Consider the following 12918-nt stretch of genomic DNA (forward strand, 5'->3'; position numbering starts at 1 on the left):
CAGCGTATACACTTACTGCTGGATGTACAAAGGTGTGGGGGAATAATTGTAGTTTTAGTTTACTACTAAGCAATCCTTGTGACTGAATGACCTTTGTGTGTACAGGAACAAAGAAGCAGAAGTTGTAAACATGCTCTTGCAATCGGAATAGCAGAAGTATCGAATAAAATTTTAAACATCATTAGACTCTCTCAAATGGCATCAGACTTTTTTACAATCAGACTACCTGAACATTTGGGTAAGATACTCCCTTCTGGAATCAGTAAGATGTTAACGTCACCTGGACACCCGGACACCCGGACACAAGAGTATGGAAGAGAACGAGGCACCGATCAAGAGGCACGCGAGCGCACATACCGTGCTGCTTGTGACTTGGACAATTGTAGCCCCAGAAAAATGCCAAGAACGTCTCCTCATCCTACTCCTACCAGGATAACCAACAGAAATGTGTACATGTCTTTGTGCGGGGTTTATTTGGTTGCAAACAATACATACTTCCTTAAATATCGGCTAAAATCGGGAAAACATTCACCCTCGTCCACGCAATATAGCCATCTCCAAGACTACGATCAGCAGAGAACAACACAAACATTACATATTCCACTTGCGCCGAGACATGGGCGGCAGCTTTGACCAGCTCGTTACCAAATCATCACCGCGAACTGTTGAGGGCGCAAGAATGGTGCTGCTGCCTCAAGCGCCATAAACGTGTGCTCCCTGCCACCTCTACCCCTTTTCATATACGCCAGCTTTTCCCTTCCGTAATAAAGATCTTCACTCGCTCTCTCTCTCTATCTTTTTCTTCACAAAAAAAAAGATTTCCGTCCGAGACATTAGAGAATAAACACTTTGGAACACCGACACTGTTTTCTTCTCGCTCAAAGACCGCAACCGCGACAACTAAAAGCCGCCCGTAAGTCGCTCTGTATCTCTCTTTTCACAAAAATAAAAATATTGTTTCCGGATTAGACATTAGAGAACAAACACTTTGGAACACTGACACTGTTTCCTTCTCACGGGCCGCTGAAAGACGTGAACGCAGATGTCCCCGGCAACGTGTTTTGAAATATATAGGGTTGCAATGCCTTAAGAAGCTACTTAAAAAGTCCTTGAAATCCCGAATGCGCAGCAGTAAATAAAGCATGTCATGTACAGAGTCCGAACTTTTCATAACGTAGTAGTGAGTAACGCCTTGTGGAATATGTTTTCTGGAAATTAAAAGATTACAGAATCGGCCAAATATTTATATGGCTAGTATGCAGGAGAAGCAATGAGTAACTATAGGCTGAGCATACGGAAGGAATCCTCCATATAGGCCGACCAAGTCTTTCGTGTACAGTTAATTTTTCTGGAATAATTAAAATGAGTGAATTTTAAAGGAACCTGTCCTTTATTACGCAATACTTTGTAGAATAATTGCACTGGCTTCGCACCTTTTGAGAGAACAAAAGTTACATTGTGGTCATGATCTTTCTTTTTACTTTTTTTACTTAGGGCTAGAAATTTAGCACAGTGTTTCTATATTCTGCGGTTTTAAGTGGAGTAACATAGCAGCAAAGCAGAATCAGGTGAGAAGGATTACACCAAATGCCCTAGTAATATTTCTTTGCTGTACGGCTGCGCGTTTCGGTTACTGCAGGCAATAGGAACATTCATAGAAAATTGACAATGCTGATGTTCTTAAAGCACCGGAATATGAGATACCAGAAACATACCGTATACTTGAGATCAAAATCTCTGAAGTTGAGAATTATGCAGTGTTGAGGAGAGGCAATGACCTCATAGGTGCACCTCTTATTGCGTGGGTAATTATACGGGTGGCGTGGGCTTTCGATGGATCCATATGTGCTCGAGAATACGCTTCCACAAGGTTCTGCGAAATAAAACACAAAATAATCAAACCTCCGGCACAAAGCACAGTTGTCCACATAATTTTCCAGCTTTATTTTGCTGCAGACAACGGTGACTCTCATAAAATATATGCGCAAATTCTGCATTGGCTGTGCACAGTATTAACCCGCAACTATTTCATGACTTCTGTCAAACACTTTTTTTCTCCTGCGCGGAATATATTTGGTAAGTAACGCGTTACTCTGGCGATCCACTTGGCTTCCGCCCTGCTCTGAACACTGGGTTCCCAAGTCACTACATTCACATGATTTTCTTAAAATTGAAGAACTTTTGCGAGTTGGTCTTAAAATTTATGATGTTCATTTACTCTCTTTTGAAACACAGTTATCTCGCACATTTGATGGTCTTCTGAGCAGGCTTTAGGATTCTTTTGATATTATTTGTATTCAATATAGAGTAAGTACAAAGGGGAGAGTTTCTCAATATAATCCACCAATACAACAAAAATACGCCAGGGGGTATCAATGATTTTACCACGGCTAAAACTAGTGCTAGGGCCTAAGATGGGTACTAATAAACGCTAATAAAATAAAACACCACAAGAAAACATTTACTACATCAAAATGTGTTCCCAATATAAAAAAATCACATTAAATCTTTCATGGTTTAGAATACCCTGGATCAGTAAGTAATCCAGAAATGAGGCTTCGCTTTGACTAAAACCTTAAAGTGACATGACCGAAATATTCTTCCCCTGGCTTGCTTGTTTCTGACAGCAATGACTAAACTGAAACCTTGCAAAATTTAGAGAGAACACACACTAATCCAGAGGGAGGATTCTTCGAAATACTTTGAAGAATGTCTTGGACATCAGAGCACAGATGTAGAGTTCCAAAATACACACACAAGAGTAGTTTGGAAAATGACATTATTGGATGATAAAAGCTTAGCCAGGGTTTTCTTCCTAATTCCGGCCAGAAATACACCGTAAGTATGTTACCCATGTAAGGTAAGAAATATTTGCCGTTCCGTGTAAGCGCTGTTATATATTTAAAAAGTTCGCTGAAAGCAGTTGGGGCATTCTTGATATAATATTTGACAGCAAAAAACAGGCGGGAACAAAAATAGCAATTATCGGTGATAGTGCTCCACGGGACGGGATTTCGCATTTGTTTGGCACAATAACCACATGACGTCTTGACATAAGTAATACATCAGCTGCATAACAAAGGTTGAGGAAGGCAATAACGTAAAAATAGGCGGGGACAAAATACGAATACAAAACCTTCATGCCAGAAGAATAGAAAACGTTCCTTGCATGCTAGCCCTTAGTGGCACGAACGAGCGGCAGGCAGGTGTTGTTCACTGACGGAACCGCTGCTTTTTGGTGCGCAGTGTTTCCTGCTTGGCGCATGGCTTCTACCATAGCATGACGCATCGACAGTTCTAGTCCTGCCACTTCAGCTGGTACCTCCGGCACCGATAATCGACGAGCCTAGCCTTCGTCACCAACCGGATCTGGCAACCAAATTCAAGCCTTTTCTAAACCAGCAAGCGTTATAGACTTGGTCAACACCAGCCACCGCCTACTTAAACGAAGGGCATCACACGAGCCTTTTAGTTGGCACGGCAAAGCGGCAGGTGTCTATTCGTCACTGACCAAGCCACTGCTTTTTGTCCAGCGGGTTAGTGAAATTGCCTCACTGTACCGTAAGCATTCTAGCAACGTCTGCCTGCTGCTCTTTCTGTGCCCAAGTGTTCTTTGCGAGATGTTTTGTGAATGCGTTCTTGTATCAAAACAGCTGCTGCTTTGCGGTGACTTAGAGTAGAATCCGGGGCCTAATAAGGAAGTCCTAGAGGCTATCGCCGATCTCTCCGACAAATTTGAGTCCCATCCCTCTGATGCTTTGCAGCTCTTCGCTGACCTTAAAAAGAATCACAAAATATTCAGACAAACGTTTTACCACTTCTAAACTAGGATGGACGCCCTTGAATCGTCTGATAATATCTCGCGCAAATTTGTGCTTGAGGCGATCTCGGATATAGGCCTGGGAAAACGTTTCCACGCATATGTTAGCTCCTTTCTCAGGGATCGCAAAGCTACCACCCTAATCGGTCCAATTAAATCTGAGGAATTTACTTTGGGAGCGAGAGGCACCCCACAGGGTGCTGTCATTTCTCCACTTGTCTTCCATATTGCCATGAAGGGCCTTTCGGAGCGACTGGCCACGGTGCGCGGGACCAACTATGCTCTCTACGCGGACGATATCACCGTGTGGTGCATGGGAGGGTCCAACGCTGAGGTAGAGCAGGCGCTTCAGCAGGCATTAGACATAACGCAAAAGTTTCTAGTCGATTCGGGAATGAGCCTGTCACCGGCCAAGTCCGAGTTATTACTCGACAGACCCACTCGACACGGGATGAGGAACCTCACTCCTTTAGAGCTGATTCCCATAGCTATATACACACGGGATGGGCAGAGAATCCCCAGGGTAGACTCCATCAGGATCCTCGGACTTCTACTGGAGTCAAAGGGGCGGAACTCAAAGACAATAGCCCGCATCACCTTCAAGACGGAGAACATGCTTAAGCTCATACTCAGAGTATCTAACCGCAGGGAAGGGTGGAGCGAGAGCAATTTCCTTCGGCTCTACCATGCGTTTCTTATGAGCGGCATTAATTTCGTCACTTCGGCTGTGCACTGGTCCAAAACGGACGAGGCCAAAATCGATGCGCTAATGCGCAAAAACATAAAGCGAGTTCTAGGCTTGCCCGTCCACACAAACACCGAGAAGCTCATGCAATTGGGCATGCATAATTCCCTCTCGGAGGTGACATAGGCCCAGAAGACGGCTCCGGTCGTGCGTCTATCGTCCTCGCGGGCTGGTAGGCGCATAGTGGAATCAATTGGCTGCGGTCTTAACGAGTCTAACGAGCGTCAAGTGGCCTTATCGCCCTCAATCTGAAGTACGTTTACAGTACGGCCGCTTCCAAGAAATGTCCATCCGCAATACAATGTAGGGCGCCGCTTAGCTCGGGCCCGCTTTTTACTGACCTCGGTTGCAGAGTCTCCGGAACTCGCGACCTTTGTCGATGAAGCCCAGTACGATCACTCCGACTGCTTCGCAGTGGTCTCGGTCGACCATAGTGGCAAACTCCTATGTGCTGCCTCAGTTAAAAATGTATCGGCAACGGTGGCTGAGCAAATCGCCATTGCTGTAGCAATGAAAGACCCATCGCGTCCAGATATCTTTACAGATTCGCGGTCCGCACCTAGGGCTTTCGCATCGGGCTCGATCTCGCGAGAGGCAGCGGCCATCCTCGGCAGCGAGGGTGCTGCTGGATTTCACACCATAAATCGGTTCCCGGCCCAAATGGGGGCCAACGTACATCCCGATGTTCCCAACGCTAATGAGTTCGCCCATGACCATGCGCGAAGTTTCGCTCACCGCGGCGGTCCCGGCGAATTCGTATGCAGGGTCGCCGTGAGGTACAGAGACTCGCTTCTCACCTTCCACGAGGTGACGACTCATTATCAACTTTCTCGGAGGACTTTTCCGCTTCCTCACCCTCACCTCAATCGACCGCAATCGTCGGCATTCAGGATGCTCCAAACGGGATATTTCCCTTCGAGGGGAAGGTTTAGCCACTTCTCGCCAAACATAGAACCGCATTGTCCGGACTGCGGGGAGGCGCACTGCTCACTAGCACATATGCTCTGGCAATGTCCTGCGTTACGCGATGCAGAGTTCACCAAAAAAGGGGACTTGGAGGAAGCCCTGAGGAGCAGCGACCTTTCAGTTCAGCTACGGGCTGTCCAGTGGGCCTGCAGAAGAGCGGAGGGTCACGGCATTCCGGTCGCTGCGTGGGAGCGGCCCGCGACTGTCACGGACTCCCCTTGATAGGGGCGGTCCAAGGCAGTTCTTCAGGACTTGAATAAAGTTCTTTGTCTGTCTTCTGAATCTGCTGTCGCGTCTCTTAAAGGCGGACCACCCGCCGCTGATTTAGGAATCTTTTTTCGGGCGAAGTACAAAGTGAAAATGCGGAATTGAAGTCAAGAATGAATGAACTTGATGACCGGCCTAGAAGAGACAACCGTATCTTTTATGCAACTAACTGACAAAGAATCGGAGACTTGGGTTCAATCTGGAGCCTACATTTGTAACCTAGTCTTGAAATGCAAAGTTCCGACATCTCTGGTACTATGTCGAGAGCACACAGTTTGGACGCTTTATCAGCCACCAAAATGCAACCCGTCATCGTCAAGTTTTTTTCTTCTAAAATAAAGCCAGACTCGAAAGCACAGGCGTATCAGTGGGGGAGTACTTTTGCGGAACCATTCGACAGTCGCAAAAAAAACTAAATAAATTTCACAATGCGAGCGGTCAGCGTTTTTCACCACGTTCCAACTAACTTGTAATGTACAAAAAAAACGTACTTCCACTGTGCCGAAACCGACGAGGTTGGTGAAGTTACCCATAACCGGGAGACACGTACGTCGAGTGGTAACGCATCCGTGCTACGCCCCGTGTCAGTCCCTATACATAGCCATTTTCTGCAGTGTCGCATGTTGGGCACTTGGCCGTATTATTCAAAAATACGCGAAGCGTAATGAATAAGAAGGTGCAGATATCTTGTACTTTTGATTCGCGTTCCGCACATGTAATGTTTGTACAGTGACTTGGCTTTCAGCTAAAACAGCCACGTCTGTGCACAAACATCGTAAACAGCGAGGTATTTGAATGCGGAAAAGCCTCCGACATCTATCGTTCCAATCGAGACGTCCGTTCTGGTGCAGGCGTATTGTCATCAGCAGTGCTCTGAAATCTCATGCGGTTAGTGTCTCTCCCGTTTTTTAACTTATCTGTGTATAAATGCGTCTCCCCAGCCAAGATTTCATTCTATGCGGATATTATAGGTCACCTGCCATTTCCCCTTTGTTTTCTATCGAACTACGTGGTGTTTTAAACAGTGTCATTATTGGATATCCGAATGTGCCGTTATTTCTCTTGGGATACTTCAATCAACGACACATAAAGAGGCAACACGACCTTGCAACCATTGCTCATAATTCGTACGAGTGTGTTGACTTTATAAACGTACGGTTTGACTTCAATCAATCCAACTCGTTCACAAACCGTTCCGAACTACCCCTACTTGTTTCAACACCCTAAACTTGATCTCAACAAATGCCCACGCTTCGTTGCTTCCCTTAGTTACTTCAAAGAAATGAGTGATCCCTCAATGTTGCACTTTAATCTGAAGGCATGCGTTAATTTTAACAAAAGAGAGAAAACTATCCGGAATTGCTCTAGAGGAGACAGCAAAATAGAGCAATTTTTCTTTGAATCCACGTGTCACAATCTCCATCGTACGACATCTAAAATACCGTATAATTTTTTCAATTTAATGTAAAGCGCCTAATTCTTCTTGCAGTCATTCGATTCGTTGAGTTCGGTTTCATTCACCCCGAGACAATGCTGGAACGTTCTGAAACGAAGAGGCGTGACACCCGCCGGCTCACCAGCAAGAAAATAACAAAGTAAAAGCTCCATCGCTCAGCTTACACCGAAGCTTCGAGCACTCTCGAGGAGGAACGCGTGGCCTTGCCAGTGCTAAAGCGCGCCGATGATTCTAGAAGGAAGAAAGAGGGAAGTTATTCACCGACGGCCGCGGACGCGTCATGTGTTGTGCCCTCTCTCTTCGCACCGGCGAGGTTATAAAAATTCGAGTCAAACCCTGCCGTAACCGGCATGTAGTAAGTGAAACGATCCTGGCCAATCCCCCAAGTGGGTATGCGCCACAAACTGCGCAGGAAGCCGCCTGGTTCTTGCTGCTGCAGGAAACTAAACATCCCACTCGCGAGGGGCATGATCAAATGCATAGCATTTCCGGGGGCGCACGACGTTAAGTAGTTTGCGTAACGTTAATGTTGTTGCACTTGTTGCTGTTGGTTGTTGTATTGTAATTAAATGAGGATACGTAATTGCGTGGTCACGTAACATCATTTATTAGCAGGTGGGTATGACATCATTTATTAGCAGGTGGGTATGATTATTGTGGCGCAGTGGGAAGAGCACCATGTACCTCGCGTTCCGCCCACAGGTAGTGAATGCGTTGTATCAGCAGCTTCTTGACGTAGTTTGAATGAGCCAAGGATATAAGGCACGTTCGTAGCCCTCCATTCTGTGTCGGCTTTGTGGCGCAGTGGGTAGAGCGCCATGTACCTTGCGTTCCGCCCGCAGGGTCATGGGATCAAAACCAGGCGCCGGTAAGTATTATTTTTTATATATATTGTAGGGGGAGGGGTGCGGACGACTATAGACAACTAGAACGGGTGACATTGTGAGTTAAAGAAATGCTCTGCATTTGAAAGAGGAGCCGCGGCTAAGCAAACTAGCTATGTGTGGACGTCGTGTTGTGACAACGGCACCTGCCAGTTTGTGCATCACGCCATCGGCGACCCGCATCCTGGAGGACTCCAACGTACTCTCGGGCATCGAATCACCGTGATCGTCTCGGACGGCCTGGCCTACAACGAAGCCATGCTTCCAAGGTAGCCGAATCGCCTCCGACAGCGGTGCATCGTCCGGTCCAGTCGGTGAATATTGGGGGACTCTGTCTCTCATATGCATCGAACTGTTTGTCTTCTTTTTGGTGAACTGCTCTACTTCGTAATATCTATTTGTTAACGCTCCTGATTGTATCAATTTCCCTAATTTTGAACTGTTTCTTGCATTTGTATTTGACCTAAATTGTCTCTCATTAACGTTATATTACCTCGTGCTTGTGCACTGCTATGCCTGTCTAAATATAAGTCTTTGTGCTATTTTCTTTCAAGGCTCTGACTCATTCTTGCCGCTCTGGTCGGCGAAAGCCGCACATCAGACGGCCGCCCTCTTCGTCACCTGTGCCCTGTAGATTCGGTGGGGTTGTTTGCTCGCTTGAGTCGACTCCCCACATCTTCTAATAGCGCACCCTATTAAGGAAACGGTGACACCTTGGCTAACTTTGAGCAGCAGTCAGTACACGAAAACTGGTCTATTTTGAAAGCCAGACGTGAATATTTTTCGACCACTACGTTCCGTCCTAACCCCCTACGCCACGGTTCAAAGCCGCACTTCGACGCCTATGCAACAAAAACAGGTGGTTTTTTTTGCTCTGCCAAGCGGGTATACAGTCCGGACCGATGGTTTCAGTTCCAGAACGATTGAAAGCAGAACGATTCTCACCATATTGTATGCCAGTGACTTCACACCAGGGGAAACTGCGGAGTGGAAGCTTAACTGGCGATATACGTCTCTAGTGACTAATCAGGAATTACGAAGGCTCGCAAGGGCATGAAAAGAGCAAAAGCTGCAGGTGACGACGGCATAACCGTGGATCGTTCGTAGAGTGGACGAGATTATGTACTAGAATACCTTTCTCCACGATATTCAGAATGCTTAAGGACTCAAAAAGGTAACACAGCCTGAAAAACACCAACAATATTTTGATTTATATTAGGGGGTTACCAAAGACCTTGATAATTACAGACCAATCAGCTTACTCTCAGTTCACAACATTTCTCTCAAAGTTCGTTAGCCGCATAGGTGACAGCCTGGGTTCCCAAGAACACAGGCAGCAGGTTTGGTTTAAGAAAGGCTAATCAAACATAGACCACATGCATGTTGTCCACCAAGTGATAGGAAAATCCGCAGAATTTTTCGAAGACATTTATAGACTATGAGGAATCGTTGTCTCAGTACTGACCAAAGCCATGCTAAAAAGCATTAAAAGGCCGGGAAATGGAAGAGAATTACGTACAAATCCTTGGTGACAATATAAGGGATGGACGACCAGGATAACACTTCACAAAGTGATAAATTCCTGATCTCAAGCCTAGTAAGACAGGGAGGTACCGTCACGCCAAACCTATTCACAGCATGTCGGAATGTGGTATTCAGAAAGCTTGACTGGGAAAACACAGGATTAAGGATAACCAAAAAATACCTGAGTAATTATGTTTGCGTACCGCAGTTTTCCTGAGTGAGACTGCAGAACAATTAAAAAAAATGCTTGAGGGACTGCAATCAGAAAGCACAGCCGTGCGGCTAATCATAACAATGAATAAACCTAAAGTAATCAGGAATGAGCATGCCGAAAGCGCCCTCTTCACCTTAGGAAACGAAACGCTATGAGTAAAAGATTATAACTACCTTAGACAAATGGTTAGTGCTGAACCCAACCACGAGAGAGAAATCGGGCGCAGTATAGGCATGGGCTTGGGCGCTCTGGGCAATTACTCCCCAAAAATGAAGAGCAAGCTGCCTCTATCACTCAAAAGCAATATATACAACCACGGAATTCTGCCGGGGACGACATACTGACCTGAAACTTGGCGCCTTACTAAACAACTTGACAACAAACTTAGATCGGCTCAACGGGGCATGAAACACGCAATATTAGGAGTAACACTCAGGGACAGCAAACGAGCTTTCTGGGTCTGGGAACAAAGTCGAGTAGATATCTTTGTTCAAGCAAAGAAAAAGAAACGGGCTTGGGCTGCCTATGTAGTGGGACGAACCGACAACCGGTGGCCGAATATGATAACAGACTATATACCACGAGATGTGTCTAGAAGAAGGGTAAGGCCAATACTACTACGAATGCATCAAATAGGGAAGTTCGGTGGCCAACAGTGGACTCGAGCCGCGCAAGACAGGAGTGATTGGAAGTCAATAGGAGAGGCCTTCGTCCTGCAGCGTACTTGAGTAGGCTGTTGATGATGCTGACGTTTGTGCGCACTATTCAAGATTGTTCTATGCGAGAGAGCGCCGCGATACATGTCACAGCGCACATTCCTTATCTTGCCCTATCGATGTGTTCTCAAGGGTGCAATCGTAAACAAAGCACGTAACCCAGCTAAGAAGGGGAATTGTGTTTCACTTCACACGGCTACCTTTTTATTGAGAATAGATTGAACAATTGATTCACACGTGTGTATATCAGATTTCTAAAAACGAACTAATTGTCGAGCCTTTATATTCCAGCCACCATTCAACCAGTTTGCCTGTTAGAAAGGATCATTCGGCTTTCATAAGTGCGATTGAGCGTTCTTGACTGCAAGCGATTATGTAAGAAATGCAACCTGCAGTAGAACACCCACTCACTTTTAACCGATTGGTTCTTGCTTAATTTTTTAGAGCTACATACTTCTCGAGAGTGCTGGTTTGGGCCTGTTGGTTTAGCGCATTGTGTGTGCGTACTCGCTTATCCCTGTTGTCCAAGCGCTTCAATTCTTTGGATACTTCTTTCTCACGAAAGAGGGTGTGTGTCCTGCCAATTGCTCTGCGTTTAACAGCTATGGCTTGAAGAAGACACACAAAGCCGCGAGCACTGGACATGCCATCTGCTGGCCACTTCGTGATTTCGGCCTTGTTCCCCTAATATTTTGAGTGGATTTGACATATACAGCACCGCGCGCTGTATCTGATCGTTTACGCTCCCGGCGTGTTTGAGCGTCCAGAGTACAGCGGTAGACACATATGCGTCCTAGCAAACCAGCCTCCAATCCTCTGACCGGCCAGGCGACGCCCCCCCCCCCCCCCCCATCTTCCCCCAAGCCGTTTTGAATACCAGGAACAGGTTGTCGGTGTGTATACGGCGTGTCATCGAGCGAAGAGGCACGCGAATCGATGCGTCACACCTGACCCTCAAATTGCCCGCCTGCCACTTCATCTCTGACGTTCACGCGCCCCACCCTGCCATTGGCCGCGGCCATGTGAAGCTAATTGCCCACACGGGAGACGCTCGATATGATACTAATCATCTCAAAGCCTTAACCACATTGCGGCGAAATCACGCGTCGCACGAGAGTGAGTTCCTTCTGCGGCACCGCGCAGATACGCAGGAGAGGGGGAGTAAGCGCATGAGACCGGCGAAGGCACTCGTCAGCCACTGCGATGACGTGCGTTGCTGGGGGAGTTTGTATGAACCCTGCCGTCTTTCATAGACGATAGTCTTTCTTGGGCTACTTAAACACACAAATTTCGGTCTGTCTGTCTGTCTGACTGACTCAATTCAGCCACCCGGCCAACGGGAAACAGACACTGCGCAGTAGTCTTATATACTAACTGCCAAATCTGAACATCTTTGTCCGGTGCTAATGTTCATACTTGTCAACATTGTTGAAGAAGAACAAGACATTACGCAAATATACGGCCGCAAATCAATACATGAGTGATATTTGCAGTGTCCCTTATTAAACAATCTACAGATGCATGGTTTTGGCTAAAGTGAATAAAATAAAATATTACCTGCAGAAACCGTCGCCTCCTGTTGCCCGCGCTACCTGGCGACATTCAAAATAATCAAACGGCAAAGAAAGGTTTCACTAGAGAGGTTCCACTACAGTGGCTAGAATAGGAAAGTGTGATGACCGGGCCCTCTCCCGCGTGACGCTGTAGGAGGAAAATCCAGGTAGCGCTGAAGCACGATTACACGTTCGCTGCGACGGCGGCGTAATATGGAGTACGAATATATTTTCTGTCATATCTATTCTACGTGGTCGCGCAAACTGAGATGCAATGAATGTCGTATTTTAAAGTACTATAATCGAAGTTTGCACCCGACTGGGAGCACTTTGACAGCCGAATATAGCCGGCTGGCTCGGACACTTATGAAGCAAATCAGAGAATTGTGGACTGGTTACTGGTAAACACGCATTTTATTTTCGACGTGCTCGTCACAAACAACAAAAACTACTAAGTTTTGGTTAATTTCTCATGATCCGTTCATAATTGCAAAGGCTCGAAGCCATAAACTTTCTTTGCTCATCGGGCCTTGCCTTTTGCTGCTATTTGTTTGTGTGTGTGTGTGTGTGTGTGTGTGTGTGTGTGTGTGTGTGTGTGTGTGTGTGTGTGTGTGTGTGTGTGTGTGTGTGTGTGTGTGTGTGTGTGTGTGTGTGTGTGTGTGTGTGTGTGTGTGTGTGTGTGTGTGAAGAAATGCAAGCATTGTTTCTCGAATTGTCTTCGGAAAAGCGTTTTCGACGTTCGATTCTGCTGTTACGTGAGGATATTGAGCTTT

The 12918-nt window shown here is 46.4% G+C and overlaps 1 protein-coding gene across 1 annotated transcript in view; it reads right to left on the reverse strand.

Annotated features, from left to right (window-relative positions):
- Positions 1-12918, reverse strand: part of LOC144139576 (uncharacterized) — a 153299-nt gene that overhangs the window by 75747 nt on the left and 64634 nt on the right. Inside the window, exon 5 of the mRNA XM_077671886.1 lies at positions 1716-1873. Within this exon, the coding sequence (XP_077528012.1) occupies positions 1716-1873 (158 nt within the window). The remainder of the gene's footprint in view (positions 1-1715; positions 1874-12918) is intronic.

The sequence above is a fragment of the Haemaphysalis longicornis genome, unplaced genomic scaffold (genome assembly GCF_048455015.1).
Source record: "Haemaphysalis longicornis isolate Haplotype H1 unplaced genomic scaffold, Haemaphysalis longicornis Haplotype H1 scaffold_5, whole genome shotgun sequence".
Lineage (NCBI taxonomy): Eukaryota > Metazoa > Arthropoda > Arachnida > Ixodida > Ixodidae > Haemaphysalis > Haemaphysalis longicornis.